Below are 15,875 nucleotides of genomic sequence, written 5' to 3' on the forward strand. Positions count from 1 at the left end.
AGTCTCACTCATATAACCTTCCCAGTCTTCACCCAGTCTCTCTCACTCATGTAACCTCCCCAGTAGGACAGCAATAAGGCTGGCCTAACTTTAGCCGCCAAGTTAATTGAAAGCGCTTTGTCCAGCCAGGGTGATTGAACTGGGTTGGAGCCTCTTCTGACTGGTTCAATCCCTCCTACAGTCCTACTATCTACCCGTCAGTGTTAAAATGTGCAGTCACCAAGTAGCTCAAAGCCAACCAATTACCAGCAACTTAGTTTCAAATCACCTTACATTTATAGGATACAACATGCTCTTTACCAGAGTCATGTCTTGTTTTCAGCTGAAACAGAGTTAGTTTGGGGCATGTTCAGTGGCCTAGTTCAGGCCAGGAGGGGGTGTTGCTGATAAGCAAGTAGGAGAGTAGTGATACTAATCTGTCTAGGATAGAGATCATGGGTGCAACGTGACTCAAATGAAAGTTATAGATCCTCTTTCTTGACCCACATCTTTCTACAGCCCCTTCCTCCTTCCCAGCCAGTACAGTTTGCACAAGGAAGTAAATATCAGTGACATCAGATTTTATTTCAGAGAACATAGTCCAAATGTAAAACACTGCACTACCGTGCTGCAGAACTGGAGAGTGATTCACGGAGGACCTGGCGTAGCAGACTCCAGGGAGCTCACAAGGCATGGGAGGCATCCCTTTGAGACTTAAGATGCTCACGTGGGATTCATTGTCACATCTCTTTTGTGTTTTCAATGTTATAATATATGGCTGTATGCAGCAGGGAATGAGGACTTGTTTGCAATGCAGAATAGCAGACAGTATCTATGTACAGGGAGGGCAGGAGGGGATGGGATTTCATATACTGCCTTTCTGGGGTTAGAATCAAAGCAGTTTAGGGGCATAGCCAGACCTCGTGGTGGGAGGGGGCCAGAGCCCGAGGTGGGGTGCACATTTTGGTTTGCCACCCGTCGCTGCCCCCCCCCCCATTGCCTGCCACTTCCCACCTTGGCTGGAGGAGGTTCCCCCCCCCCCCCCCCCCCCCCCCCCCCCCGTTGCCAGTTTGCTGCACTAATCATTAAGCTACTTTATGCCAGAGAACAGGTTGGGGCTGGTATCAGACAGAAGAACAAACAACCAGGGCAAGGTTAAGGTATATGCAAAGTAGGCATATGCCTAGGGTCCAAATGTTGAGGAGGGGCCCAGGTAAATGTGTTAATTTAGTGGCTCTGAATTCAAATTTTTGCCCTGATAAGAATGGGGGAAGGAGAAATAGAGCTTGTCTGCCCTCAGAGTCTGTCTATTCTCCCCATCTCCTGTGCATTGACTTCAGCACTTCCGTCTCTGCAATCGGAATCAGGCAGGGTCCCCTTTGTGGGATTTTGTTTTTGAAACTTACTTTTTCAGGTACCATTCAACACCATACAACAAAGGAAGTTATGATAACTCCTGACACATTTTTGCCTGGGGCTACCAAAGGGTTAATAATAATCCTGCCCTGAGAAGAGCCATAGTTGAGTCGTTTACTGAAGATGGGGAGAAAGTAGAGCAGAGGGAAGAGTGGAGGTCAGGTGACTTCTGGAGGGCGTGAGTCATGAGACCAATCCGTCTGCGTTCTGATTCTGCTTGTTGATGCACAGATAGCAGTCCTCTTGCTGCTGCTGCTTCTCATACCGGAATGAAATCCAAGTGAAGAGGAGGAGAGCCGCAGCCTGAATGCCACCAAGCAGGAAAAAATACCGGTCCATATGGCAGTTATTAATATTTCCTAAAGAAAAAAAAAAGTGATTGATATGACATCATCCACTGCTGATAGGGGGTATGTGGGTGGTGGTGATGGGGAAGGGGAATGTTTCCATTTATTGCACTTGTCAATCATGAAGGCTTATTTTGCACTGCTGCTGGTTTTCACCAACCTACAGCCCTAACCCCCTCATCTTGACTAAGGCAATAGTCTTGGACATTGTTTGCTCATGATAATCAACCTGGCAAGAGGACTGTCTGCTGCCATTGCCTCCTCCCCCCCCCCCCCCCAATCTATTCTGCACACTGGCGACTTCCTCGCTGTTTAGACATCACAAGGGGGAAGGGCTGGAGCTGCGGATCTCAGCTGGCAGGGCTTGGGCATCCTCCCCAACCATTCAACAGGTGCTACAGTTTTGGAGAGAACTTGAGCTTAAAGTGTGTGGGGTGGAGCCCAAGCCACCCCCCCCCCCCCCCCCGGCTCCTCTTCCCCATGGCTACACCGCTAACACACATAAAAAGACAAAGGTTCACATATTCGTACAATCCCTTTTGTCCTAATGAGTTACAGTTTACCGTGCCTTTTCACGCCCAGTCCCGGAACAGACATGCGTGAATTTATAAATGGTGGAAGGGTAAATGTGTTCTCTAAAAAAAAGGGGGGGGGGGGTAAGTGAAGTAAAATCCTCAAATCACCACAAAATACCTTCACTATATACTGTACTTTGCCACTTAAATTTCACGGCACATATTAATTGAGGAAGGAAAAAAAGCCTCAGTGAACAGGATAAGAGCTTTTACTTCTTTAAGATCTTTACTTATTTAATATTGTAATCATAGGCAAAAAAAAATTATTCCTTAAACAGAGCAAATAAACTCTTGCCCGTCCAACTTTTAATTTCTTAAATAAAGCACTTAACTATTGTAGCAAAAAGCTGTCGGGTCATGTCCTGTAAATTCATTTCTAACATGTTTCACGATACAGAACCGCTGATTCAAGGAATTAGAAACCCAGTGCTTTTAAATCTATAAAGATGTAAAAGCACTGGGTTCATTATTCCCTGAAGCAGCAGTTCTGTACTGTGAAACACTTTGGAAATGAATTTACAGGACATGACCTGACAGTAGAAGCTGAACGAATTTCGGTTTTAGTTTCAGAAATCCAGGTTCAGGCATTTTGGCGGAAACCCAAAACTGTAGCCCCGCCCCCCATTGCCACAAGTCAGCCTCCCGCCAACCTCCTTGACACAAAGCACATCCCCCCTCCCAAGCTGCCCACCACTTGCTGTTGCTCAGGCCATTCCCAGTTCCAAAATGGCGGCCACGACCTCCCATGGCAGTCTTGTAATGCTGTTGTGGGAAATCATAGTAGCAATTTTTTCAGCACAGAGGAAAAGGGGGAGGAGCAATTTTGGATGCTCCTGCTCTGAAGACACCACTAGAGCATCAGGGCCTTTACAAAGGCCCGGGGAGGACCTACTGCAGGGGCGAAGGGGTGGTAAGGAGGGCAGAATGGTGGGTGGCCCAGGATGTGGGGGCACATGTTTTCTGTTGGGGGTGGGGTGGGAGGAGGCTGGTCTGCAGCAACGGCAGCAGCAGTGTGTGGGTGGGGGGGTGGGGGGTGGGGGTGGGGGGGCAAAGCCACAATTTTTTGTTGCAGTTCCGTCCAAAACTGAACCATGGTTTTCGGCGGCGAATTCGGTTTCAGCCAGAACTGTTGGTTTTGGTTGGCCTCTACCCAACAGCTTTAATTGCTACTGCTACAAAAGTTAAGTGCTTTATTTAAGAAATTAAAAGTTGGCCTGGCAAGAGTTTATTAATTTCTTTTTTTTTGCCTATGATTAGAATATTTAGTGACTGATGAGCTTAAAGAAGTAAAAGCTCTGTCCTGCTCACTGAGGCTTTTTTCTTTCCTCAACATATGCCGTGATATTTAAGTGACGTGGGAAGGGTAAATAGGACATTTTGAGGGGCATTTTTGAAAGGGACGTCCATGTTTTGATATGGACGTCCTTGCAAAACGTCCCGATCCAGGGGCGGGGAAACCCATATTTTTGAAACAAGATGGACGTCCATCTTTCGTTTTGAAAATACCGTCAGGGACATCAAATCCTTAAATTTGGTCGTCCCTAGACTTGGTCATTTCTGATTTTCGGTGATAATGGAAACCAAGGACGTCCATCTCAGAAATGACCAAATGCAAGCCGTTTGGTAGTGGGAGGAGCCAGCATATGTAGTGCACTGGTCCCCCTGACATGCCAGGATACCAACTGGCCACCCTAGGGGGCACTGCAGTGGACTTCATAAATTGCTCCCAGGTACATATCTCCCTTATCCTGTGTGCTGAGCCATCCAAAAACCCCCCAAACCCACAAATATACACCACTACCACAGCCCTTATGGGTGAAGGGGGCAGCTTCATGTGGGTACAGTGGGTTTGTGGTGGGTTTTGGAGGGCTCGCTGTTTCCTCCACAAACGTAATAGGTAGTGGGGGGTATGGGCCTGGGTCCAACTGCCTGAAGTGCACTGCACCCACTAAAACTGCTCCAGGGACCTGCATACTGCTGTCATGGACCTGAGGCTGGCATAAAGGCTGGCAATCAGTATTTTGAAAGATATTTTTTGAGGGTGGGAGGGGGTTAGTGACCACTGGAGGAGTAAGGGGAGGACATCCATGATTCTCTCCGGTGGTTATCTGGTCATTTTGGGCACCTTTTTGTGCCTTGGTCATAAGAAAAACACGACCAGGTAAAGTATTCCAAGTGTTCGTCAGGGACGTCCTTGTTCCTTTCGATTATGGGTCAAGGACGTCCAAGTGTTAGGCACGCCCAAGTCCCGCCTTCGCTACACCTCCAACACGCCCCCTTGGAACTTTGGCCGTCCCTGCACCGGAAAGCAGTTGGGGATGTCCAAAATTGGCTTTCGATTATACCGATTTGGACGACCCTGGGAGAAGGACGTCCATCTTCCAATTTTTTGTAGAAAGATGGGTGTCCTTCTCTTTCAAAAATAAGCCCTCTTGTCACACTATGAAAGAGTAATTCTATCAGGAGCTGTGGCAGTAAGGCACAGTCATATGAGGTATTCTAGTCATCTCTGTGTGTAAGTGGCCACTTATGCATGTAAATGACTTCTTGCAAATACTAACTGGCTGAAGAGTATGCACCGTGATTTGATGACGCATACCTTGTCTGGGCATGCGCATGGGGAGAGGAGTTTGGGCAGACTGTGGGCGGAGTGTGTGCATTAATCAATAATTATACAATTCTTTTAGTTACCCACGCTTGTACTAACACCATGGTGCAGGCATTTACGTGAGCTATAGGGCTGGTGTTAAGTGCTCGTTCCTTAAATGTAAGAGCATTTTCATCCATGTACTTACTTTTCTTTAAAGAACAGGCTTACAATAGATGCCATAACCTGGGTCTATAGTGGGAGCCCTGTTACAGGATTACCATCCAGTATAAAATGTTTTGTACTTTTTTGGGATCTTGCCAGGTATTTGTGACCTGGATTGGCCACTGTTGGAAACAGGATGCTGGGCTTGATGGACCTTTGGTCTTTCCCAGTATGGCAATACTTATGTACTTATCCATATGTACACTTTTCAGCTTAACATAACTTTAAATAATGTCTTATATTCCGCTGTTGACCTTGTGGTTCTACGCGGATCACAACTAAACAAACTGGTCATTACCAGGAAACACAATAATCATAATAAATTAAAATAAACAAGTTGAACAAAAGAAGGAACTTCTAACCAGAGCATAATTATCTATTTCCCTTGTAGAAATTTTCTGAATAAGTATGTTTTTAATCAGGTTTCTAACAGGTTCGTAATCCCTAGCAGATAGTAAAAAATTAATAATATGTTTATCTAGCCTTGCTGCTTGAAATGAAACACAATTTTCCAGTAGTTTGATCCTTTTTTTTACCCTTTAAAGATAAAGAGGCAAACAAACTTATCATTCTCACCAGTCTAATTAAAGTTGAGAATATAAAATGATTTAGAAAATACTGAAGGACAAGACCAAATAGAATGTTATACACCATACAATAAAACATGGCAGATATAGGAAGCCAATGAGCTTTTATAAGTGCAGGGGTTAAACTGTCGGTATGTGTAAGGCAGGTGTAAAGCCGTGTTTTGGATGGTTTGATGTTTATTTCTTGCTTCTTACCGTAGTCCTCTGGACAGTGCATCCATCCATTCTCTGGCACAGAGAGGAGAGAGAGCAGTCCAGATCCCAAGAGAGATCCTACCCCAGAGATGAAGAAAAACAGTCCCATAATGACTGACTGCATGGTTCTGGGAGCCTCAGAATATGCAAACTCCAAACCTTGGAGAAAGGGACGAGAAAGTGAGTGACATAGGGAAACTGAAAGAGCCAATGTTTTCACGCTATTCTGCTACTACTGCATAATCAGGATATACTCTGTCCCCAAACACCCTCAGCATGATGTTACAGGAAGCCGTGTAGCTAAAGGCACAGACCTGCATAGCCAGGATATCCTCTGTTTCCAAGCACTCCGGCATGGGGTATTGCTGACAGAACTATTCTTCATAATCAGGACATATTTATTTAGTTATTTTATTTATTAGGATTTATTTATCGCCTTTTAAAGGAATTCACTCAAGGCAGTGTACAGCAAGAATAAGTCAAACATAAGCAATAGACAATTACAGTAGGAAAAATATTCAAATAACAATACAAAGTATGGCATAGTATATTATTTACAATGTCAACACAATACGCAATAAAACGAAGATACTTATCTGTAGCAGGTATTCTCCGAGGGCAGCAGGCTGATAACCCTCATGTGGCTGTCTTGGGCCCGACCATAGCCCAGCCAGGCCGGTGCGGATCGCCGACCCACTTGTGAGGATTATTCAGCCTGCTTGTCCTCATGGAAAACATTTTAATAGACAACAGCATAGGGTGTTAGCAAAGATAGAACATATAGATAAATAAGATAGAGTAAAAGGAGTTAGAAAACACAGCGGCGTACCAGGGGCGGTGGGGGTGGTCCGCCCCGGGTGCACACTGCTGGGAGTGTGCAGAGAGCAGCCGCGCACCTGTCAGCTCTGCTGGTTCCCTGCTCCCTCTGCCCCAGAACAGATTACTTCCTGTTCCGGAGCCAGCGGAGCCGAGAGCCGCAGGGCTGCTCCCAGCAGCTAAAAATGCACCCGGGGGGGGGGGGGGGGGGGGGGTGTGCATCGGCGATCCGCCCCAGGTGGCAGCCGACCTAGGATCGTCACTGAGAAAACAAGTGGCTTAATTTAAAGAAAGCTGCACATAAGGTCAGAAAGGTGCATGACTATAATCTCAGCTAGGATAGGAATGGATAAGCAAGTCCCTCAACAGTATGTGCAGCTGGAGTTACTCCTTGTGTGTGTGACTAGCAAGTTAGTTCTTCCATTAAAGGCCTGGTTGAAGATGCCATCTCAGTGCACCCCAGCATGCTGGTGTTGGTGGGGGAAGGGAGCTGTGCTGCTGGAGGTTGTGTCCTTCATAAGCAGGGCCAGCATGGGTGTGGGGGCAACAAAGGCAATTGCCCTGGACCCCCATGTCACAAAGGTCCCCAAATTTGCCTAAATCTGCAGCTTTGGGGTCCAATGTCTAACACTGGCTGTAAGTCGCACATGCTGCATTTTGCAGCACCCCAGTGATGTTGGAGGCATTGGACATGCTATCTTTAATAAGAAGCGGATGATCCTGGAAACAGTTTTGTTTCAAGCAGAATAGAGATATCTGTTCATTATCACATTCTGTTTCTAATTCTGTGAGCAGAAACACAGGGGGGGTGGGGGGGGGGGGGGGGGGGGGGGGGGGGGGGGGAGAGAGGGATTTTATCAATGTTCTGACCCAGTGCAAAAAAATGTTTCTCATTGTGTTCTGTAAAGTGAAGTAGTTACCTACTTTCCTTTTTAGAATAGGCCTCATCAGGTGCCCTCTGGGACCCTAACTATATAGACACAGTGTTATAGAACTGCCCTCATTTACATTTTCTTATGCGTTTAATTCATAATTGATTGTAGCAATTAGCCGTCCAGGAGGCTAACAATGTTGCTGTTATACAGTGTAATTAACAGGTGCTCAAGGTAAGATGTTATATAGCTTAACGAACCATGAAGCCTGTATAATGGATCAGTAGGTATTTAACTTAACTAATAGACTCGAGGCCTGTATTAAATGTAATTATTTCATAATTAAGGTAATAAATAGCAATAAAACAGTTTTAAAAACTTTGTGCCACAGCATTAACAGATAGAATCTAGCAGGCACTGCAGGATCTAGTTTAGTATTAAGGGGGGAATAAAAAGAGAGAGAGAGAGAGAGGGAAAAGCAAGCAGGACCTAATTTAGTATTAAGAGGGGAATAAAACGAGAGAGAGAGAGAGAGAAAAGCAAGCATCATTAACTAGTTGCCGTGGAGGGGCATAATCAAATGGGGCCGCCCATCTATAAGGGCGGCCATCTCCGGGGACAGCACCGGGAAGGGACGGAGCCAACCGTATTATCGAACAAGATGGGCGGCCATCTTTCATTTCGATAATACGGTTGGGGCTGGCCAAATTCAACATTTAGGTCAACCTTAGAGATGGTCAACCTAAATGTTGAGATCGTCGGACTTAGAGATGGCCGGCTTCGGTTTTCGCCGATAATGGAAACTGAGGCTGGCCATCTTGAAACCGGCCGAATCCAAGGCATTTGGTCGTGGGAGGAGCCAGCATTTGTAGTGCACTGGTCCCCCTCACATGCCAGGACACCAACCGGGCACCCTAGGGGGCACTGCAGTGGACTTTATTAATTGTTCCCAGGTACATAGCTCCCTTCCCTTGGGAGCTGAGCCCCCCCCAAAACCCACTCCCCACAATTGTACACCACTACCATAGCCCTTATGGGTGAAGGGGGGCACCTATATGTGTGTACAGTGGGTTTTGGGGGGGGGGGGGTTGGAGGGCTAAACACCACCACAAGTGTAACAAGTAGGGGGGGGGGATGGACCTGGGTCTGCCTGCCTGAAGTGCACAGCACCCATTAAAACTGTTCCAGGGACCTGCATACTGCTGTCAAGGAGCTGGGTATGACATTTGAGGCTGGCAAAAAAGTGTTCTTAATTTTTTTGGGGGGTGGGAGGGGGTTGGTGACCACTGGGGGAGTATGGGTGGCTATCCCCGATTCCCTCCAGTGGTCATCTGGTCAGTTTGGACACTTTTTTGAAGCTTGGTCCTGAAAATAAATGGCCCAAGTAAAGTCGGCCAAATGCGCGTCAGGGCCGCCCTTCTTTTTTCCATTATTGGCTGAGGGCGGCCGTGTGTTAACCATGCCCCCATCCCGCCTTCGCTACACCTCTGACACGCCCCCTTAAACTTTCGCCGCTCCTGCGATGGACTGCAGTTGAGGGCGGCCAAAATCGGCTTTCCATTATGCTGATTTGGCTGCACCTGAGAGAAGGGCGCCCATCTCCTGATTTGTGTCGGAAGATGGGTGCCCTTCTCCTTCGAAAATAAGCAGGATAGTGTACAAACCCTTTTCCCATAGTTTTAAACTGAAATTTTCTCTAGAAGTTTTAAATACATTTCATTACCATCTAAGAAGGAAACACTAAATAAATCATACAATATACTATATAAACTAAAATACACTTTTATATTAGGCTAATATCCTTAATACTGTAGCAAGTTTTAAATTATAGAAAAACTCAAAATCACAAAGATGGAGTCAGCAGTCCAGCAGCGAGAGGGGTGCTATCCAGTCTTTTGCATTGAGTCACATGTATGACACTAGGGGGCTTTTTTACTAAGGTGCACAGGCGGCTATGCATGTTCAATTTGCATCAAATTAGAACTACCGCCTGACTACCGCATGCCCCAGTCAGTAATTAAAATTTTGACGTGTGTCCAAAATGCGTGGCAGAAAATAATTGCTATTTTCTACTGCGTGACGCTAACTGGGTGGTAACTGGCAGTGTACAGGCACTGATGATTACTGCCCAGTTAACGCGTGAGACTTTACCACTAAGTCAATGGGTGGCGGTAAGGTGTCAAGCCCAAAATGGACGTGCGCTGGTTTTTATTTTGCCACACGTCCATTTTCGGCCCCCAAAAAAGTATTTTTTGCAGGTGCGCTGAAAAATGGACCTGCATACGTCCAATACACGTGCCTACACCAGCGCAGGCCATTTTTTGGAATGCCTTAATGCCTTAGTATAGGGCCCCTAGGTTGCCTAGGCTGCTAAAACTTGATGCCCGTTGCCTAATGTCATTTTGGTTTTCAGAAAAGTAGTTGCTACCAGCTTGGGTTTCAGGCTTGAGAGGACGTGGTATGGCCAGTTAGACTCTGAATAGAGATATCTTGGCCAGCCTGAACTCTAGGCCTAAGTGGAGCCACTGTGGCCTGGGCCTGCCCTCTGCTATGGAGAATCTGAGGGGCTGGAGGAAATGCAAGGAAAAGGAGATGGAAAGAAGACAAAATTTTTTTTTTTTAAGTTTAAGCAAATATTTTTTTCTTTTGACTTGTAACGATTTCACTGGCATCTGGGAGGGGCATAATCGAAAGGAACGCCAAGTTTTGCTGAGGATATCCTCGCAAAACGTCCCAGTGGAGGGGCGGGGAAACCCGTATTATCGAAACAAGATGGGCGTCCATCTTTCGTTTCGATAATACGGTTGGGACGCCCATATCTTGACATTTAGGTCGTCCATAGAGATGGTTGTCCCTAGACTTGGTCATTTCTGATTTTCGGCGATAATGGAAACTGAGGACGCCCATCTCAGAAATGACCAAATGCAAGCCCTTTGGTCGTGGGAGGAGCCAGCATTTGTAGTGCACTGGTCCCCCTGACAAGCCAGGACACCAGCCGGGCACCCTAGAGGGCACTGCAGTGGACTTCAGAAATTGCTCCCAGGTACATAGCTCAGCCCCCCAACCCCTCCCCAAACCCACTACCCACAACTGTACACCACTACCATAGCCCTTACGGGTGAAGGGGGGCACCTAGATGTGGGTACAGCGTGTTTGTTGTGGGTTTTGGAGGGCTCACATTTACCACCACAACTGTAACAGGTAGGGAGGGGATGGGCCTGGGTCCGCCTGCCTGAAGTGCACTGCACCCACTAAAACTGTTCCAGGGACCTGCATACTGCTGTGATGGACCTGAGTATGACATTAGAGGCTGGCATAGAGGCTGGCACAGAGGCTGGCACAAAATATTTGGAAAGATGTTTTTTGAGGGTGGGAGGGGGTTAGTGACCACTGGGGGAGTAAGGGGAGGTTATCCCTGATTCTCTCCGGTGGTTATCTGGTCAGTTCGAGCACCTTTTTGTACCTTGGTCGTAAGAAAAACAGGACTAGGTAAAGTCGTCCAAATGCTTGTCAGGGACGCCATTTTTTTTCCATTATGGGTCGAGGACGTCCATGTGTTAGGGACGCCCAAGTCCCGCCTTTGCTACGCCTCCGACACGGCCCCGTGAACTTTGGTCATCCCCGCAACGGAAAGCAGTTGGGGACGCCCAAAATCGGCTTTTGATTATGCCGATTTGGGCGTCCCTACGAGAAGGATGCCCATCTTCCGATTTGTGTCAAAAGATGGGTTTCCTCCTGTTTTGAAAATGAGCCTGCAAGTTTTCTAATTTTGTTTTCATGTCATCATTTAGTTTAATTTTAATATTTGGATTTTTAAACAGCCTTTTTAAATGATGCTTATGGAACTCTGTTGTCTAATTTGGGATTATGTAATTTAAATAAATAATAGTAACTGAGAAGTTCATATAATTTTCTAAAAAGGCTCATACATTCAAATGCAATTGAGAAAATGGTACATAACATCCCATTCTTAGACAGCCTGCATGTCTCTCTTTTACCTGAAATACTGGCAAAGACCTCGCTGACCCCAATCAGAAGATACTGGGGAATCTGCCACCAAATGGGAAGATCAGCTGCAGTATACTGGTCTGTGCCAATGACCTGCATCACTGTCTGGTTGTTGTGCACAAAGATGAGTCTCTCTTTCTCCAGAATGCCTACAAAAGAGGGACACAACATGACTGGCTGCTGCCCATACACCCAGCAACATCCTGGTTATGCAAACCAAAGGCTTCCCCTTTGCCAACTCAGCTAGCAAGGGTGCCTGTGGACTCAGAGGCTAAAAGCCCTAACCCTCTAAGTCCTGGAAGAAGAAAAATGACCTCCTCACATACAACTGAGCCTAGAAAAGAATTATATCCTGGAGGAGTAATGCTAGGTAGTAAGTGGCCCTCATCGGGGACAGTAATAGCCTAGTTGCCTTTCTGTGGAAACTGTTTCATCCTTCATTATCAGTGCAGCGCAGTCTGGCAGCTTTAGAACCTTATTGTAGTCATTGTTGAATTGACTGATCCCATGAAGCCCTTACTAGAAAAATAGTGCTAATACACCATGTAAGCACCATCCCCAAACTATGACCCAGTGTCTGTATCAGAGCAGTTTGATCCTCACTTATTCTCATATGAAGTGAGGGAGGTTAAGCCTGAAGGCAGGACAGCTGCAGCTTTGCTTTGTGGCAAGGGCATAGCCACGGGCGGGCCTGGATGGGCCCAAGCCCAGCCACTTTCCCATATGGGAAAGAAAGCCAGCAGATCAATATCACAACAAAAAGATTTTATTGAAGATATCATGTATGAACAAATCGCCCGACACAGGCCGTGTTTCGCCCACCTAGGGCTGCGTCAGGGGCTAATTTGAAACCTTCATAAAGGGGCAAATATGGTGCATAAAAGTCAAGGAAAAAACCCAGCTCAAATGGGAATCCTGTAGTCTCTAGCGTACACAAATGGACACACCATTATTGAAGCTTCATGAAATTCTGCTGCCTCGGTCCCTGCATTCTTTTTTTCGCTCGTCACGCAGCGCTGCCATTCACACAGGCAGCTCCTCCCTGCCGCGTCCATCTGGCCCTACGTAAACAGCAAGTGCATCAGAGAGGGCCGGATGGATGCAGCAAAGGGGAGTGGAGCTGCCTGTGTGAATGGCAGCTCTGTGTGATGAGCGAAAAAAAGAATGCAGGGACCGAGGCAGCGGAGCCTAGGGAGAAGAAGAATTTCAGGGCAGGCAGGCACGCAGGCAATGCTGAACGCTGCCACCCGGATGGCCATACCTGGAGCCACGGGAGAAAAGGCAGTGACAGTGAGCGAAGGATGTTGGATGGGCGGGCCTGGAGGGCAGAACTAAAGTAAGTGCTGGACTTTTGGGGGAAGGGGGAAGAAGAGGAGGAGGGGCTGGAGGGAAGGGAAAGTTTTGCCGGAGTCAGACTTGTGGGAGGAAGGGGATTGGAGGGAAGGGAGAGAGCTACTGGATGTGGGAGGAAGAGGAGGAGGGGATCTGAATGGAAGGGATAGAGTTGCTGGACAAGGGAGGAAGAGGAAGAAGGGACTGGAGGGAAGGGAGAGAGCTGCTGGACATGGGAGGGAGAGGAGGAAGGGGCTGGAGAGCTGCTGAACAAGGGAGGAAGAGGAAGAAGGGACTGGAGAGAGCTGCTGGACAAGGGAGGAAGAGGAGGAGGGGACTGGATGGAAGGGAGAGAGCTGCTGGAGGAAGAGAAGGAGGGGATCTGGGTGGATATGGGAGGAAGATTGTAAGCTCTTTGAGCAGGGACTGTCTTTTTTTGTGTATGGTGTACAGCACTGCGTATGCCTTGTAGCGCTATATAAATGATATAAACGAGGGAGGGAAGGGAACAGAGATACCAGACCAAGGAGATGAAAGAAAAGGGAACAAATACTAAACCTACAGCGTGAGGGAGGAAGGGAGGGCAGGGTTAGAAGCGGAGCCAGGTTGACGGCGTGGGGGGAGCAAGAGCGGTGCAAGAGTGGACTTCCGTTGGTACACATTTTCAATGCAACACATTGAAAAAAATAGGTGCCAGCGCAACTCCATTTGGGGGAGTGGCTGCTCCCGTGGGACCCCCCCTAGCTACGCCACTGGGCGGGGTGGGTGGGCAGGTAGGGAATCAAGCAACCAAACCAGATGCTGGAAAGGGGAGTGAGTGAGAGGGAGAGAAGATGGATGGGGTAGGGTCAGAGAGGGTAGAGATATATTGGCACTGGGGACCTTCTTAATGCCATCTCTCCTGCTCTTATTCCTTTTATCTGTCACATTCTCAACTTCTCACTTTCCACTGCGAATGTCCCTGCTGCCTTTAAACATGCTGTGGTCACACCTCTCCTTAAGAAGCCTTCACTCGACCCTACTTGTCCCTCTAATTACCGACCCATCTCCCTCCTTCCTTTTCTCTCCAAATTACTTGAGCGTGCTGTTCACCGCCGCTGCCTTGATTTTCTCTCCTCACATGCTATTCTTGACCCACTACAATCTGGTTTTCGCCCTCTCCACTCAACCGAAACTGCGCTTACTAAAGTCTCCAATGACCTATTACTGGCTAAATCCAGAGGTCAATATTCCATCCTCATTCTTCTTGATCTTTCCGCTGCTTTTGACACTGTCGATCACAGCATACTTCTCGATACCCTGTCCTCACTTGGATTCCAGGGCTCTGTCCTTTCCTGGTTCTCTTCCTACCTCTCCCACTGCACCTTTAGTGTTCACTCTGGTGGATCCTCTTCTACTTCTATCCCTCTGCCTGTCAGCGTACCTCAGGGTTCTGTTCTTGGTCCCCTCCTCTTTTCTATCTACACTTCTTCCCTTGGTTCATTAATCTCATCCCATGGCTTTTCCTACCATCTCTATGCTGATGACTCCCAAATCTACCTTTCTACCCCTGATATCTCACCTTGCATCCAAACCAAAGTTTCAGCGTGCTTGTCTGACATTGCTCTCTGGATGTCTCAACACCACCTGAAATTAAATATGACCAAAACCGAGCTTCTCATTTTTCCCCCCAAACCCACCTCCCCGCTCCCCCCATTTTCTATTTCTGTTGATGGCTCTCTCATTCTCCCTGTCTCCTCAGCTCGAAACCTTGGGGTCATCTTTGACTCTTCTCTCTCCTTCTCTGCTCATATCCAGCAGATTGCCAAGACCTGTCATTTCTTTCTTTACAACATCCATAAAATCCGCCCCTTTCTTTCCGAGCACTCTACCAAAACCCTCATCCACACCCTTGTCACCTCTTGTTTGGACTACTGCAATCTGCTTCTTGCTGGCCTCCCACTTAGTCACCTCTCCAGTCGGTTCAAAACTCTGCTGCCCGTCTCGTCTTCCGCCAGGGTCGCTTTACTCATACTACCCCTCTCCTCAAGTCGCTTCACTGGCTCCCTATCTGTTTTCGCATCCTGTTCAAACTTCTTCTACTAACCTATAAATGTACTCACTCTGCTGCTCCCCAGTATCTCTCCACACTCGTCCTTCCCTACACCCCTTCCCATGCACTCCGCTCCATGGATAAATTCTTCTTATCTGTTCCCTTCTCCACTACTGCCAACTCCAGACTTTGCGCCTTCTGTCTTGCTGCACCCTACGCCTGGAATAAACTTCCTGAGCCCCTACGTCTTGCCCCATCCTTGGCCACCTTTAAATCTAGACTGAAAGCCCACCTCTTTAACATTGCTTTTGACTTGTAACCACTCGCCTCCACCTACCCTCCTCTCTTCCTTCCCGTTCACATTAATTGATTTGATTTGCTTACTTTATTTTTTGTCTATTAGATTGTAAGCTCTTTGAGCAGGGACTGTCTTTCTTCTATGTTTGTGCAGCGCTGTGTATGCCTTGTAGCGCTATAGAAATGATAAATAGTAGTAGTAGTAGAAGCTGGACAGAGAAATATAGGGACACAGAGAAAGGGAGATACTAAACATGGAGGAAGATAGAGGTACAGAGATGGAAGAAGATGGATAGTGGACATGGAGAGAGAGTAGAAATATCAAATTAACATGAGATCTTGGTGAGTGAGTTAAGAGAAGACAGAAGGATGTAGAAACCAGAGCCTGGGACCAACATGACTTGGAAAAATAAAATGAGCAGACAACAAAAAGTAAAAAAAATAATTTTATTTTTCTATTTTGTGACTAGAATATGTCAGATTTGAAATCCTGTCTGAGCTGGTGTTAGATATGGCTGGGGCCCAAGGCAGATATTTAGGAGGGGACCCCAAAGCTTACTAACAGGCTGCACCTTCTTCAGCTTCCAGCTCGCCTGCGGTTCTCTCT

General features: G+C 47.1%; 1 protein-coding gene across 1 annotated transcript in view; it reads right to left on the bottom strand.

Annotated features, from left to right (window-relative positions):
• Positions 1-1,036: 1,036 nt before the first annotated feature.
• The window catches only part of SLC15A3 (solute carrier family 15 member 3), a 49,851-nt gene continuing 35,012 nt past the window's right edge, over positions 1,037-15,875 (bottom strand). The window contains exons 6-8 of the mRNA XM_030222229.1: positions 11,598-11,756; positions 5,912-6,070; positions 1,037-1,754 (exon numbers count right to left, since the gene is read on the bottom strand). Coding sequence (XP_030078089.1) covers positions 1,579-1,754; positions 5,912-6,070; positions 11,598-11,756 — 494 coding nt within the window. The 3' untranslated portion in view covers positions 1,037-1,578. The remainder of the gene's footprint in view (positions 1,755-5,911; positions 6,071-11,597; positions 11,757-15,875) is intronic.

Source organism: Microcaecilia unicolor, chromosome 1, assembly GCF_901765095.1.
Source record: "Microcaecilia unicolor chromosome 1, aMicUni1.1, whole genome shotgun sequence".
Classification (NCBI taxonomy): Eukaryota; Metazoa; Chordata; class Amphibia; order Gymnophiona; family Siphonopidae; genus Microcaecilia; species Microcaecilia unicolor.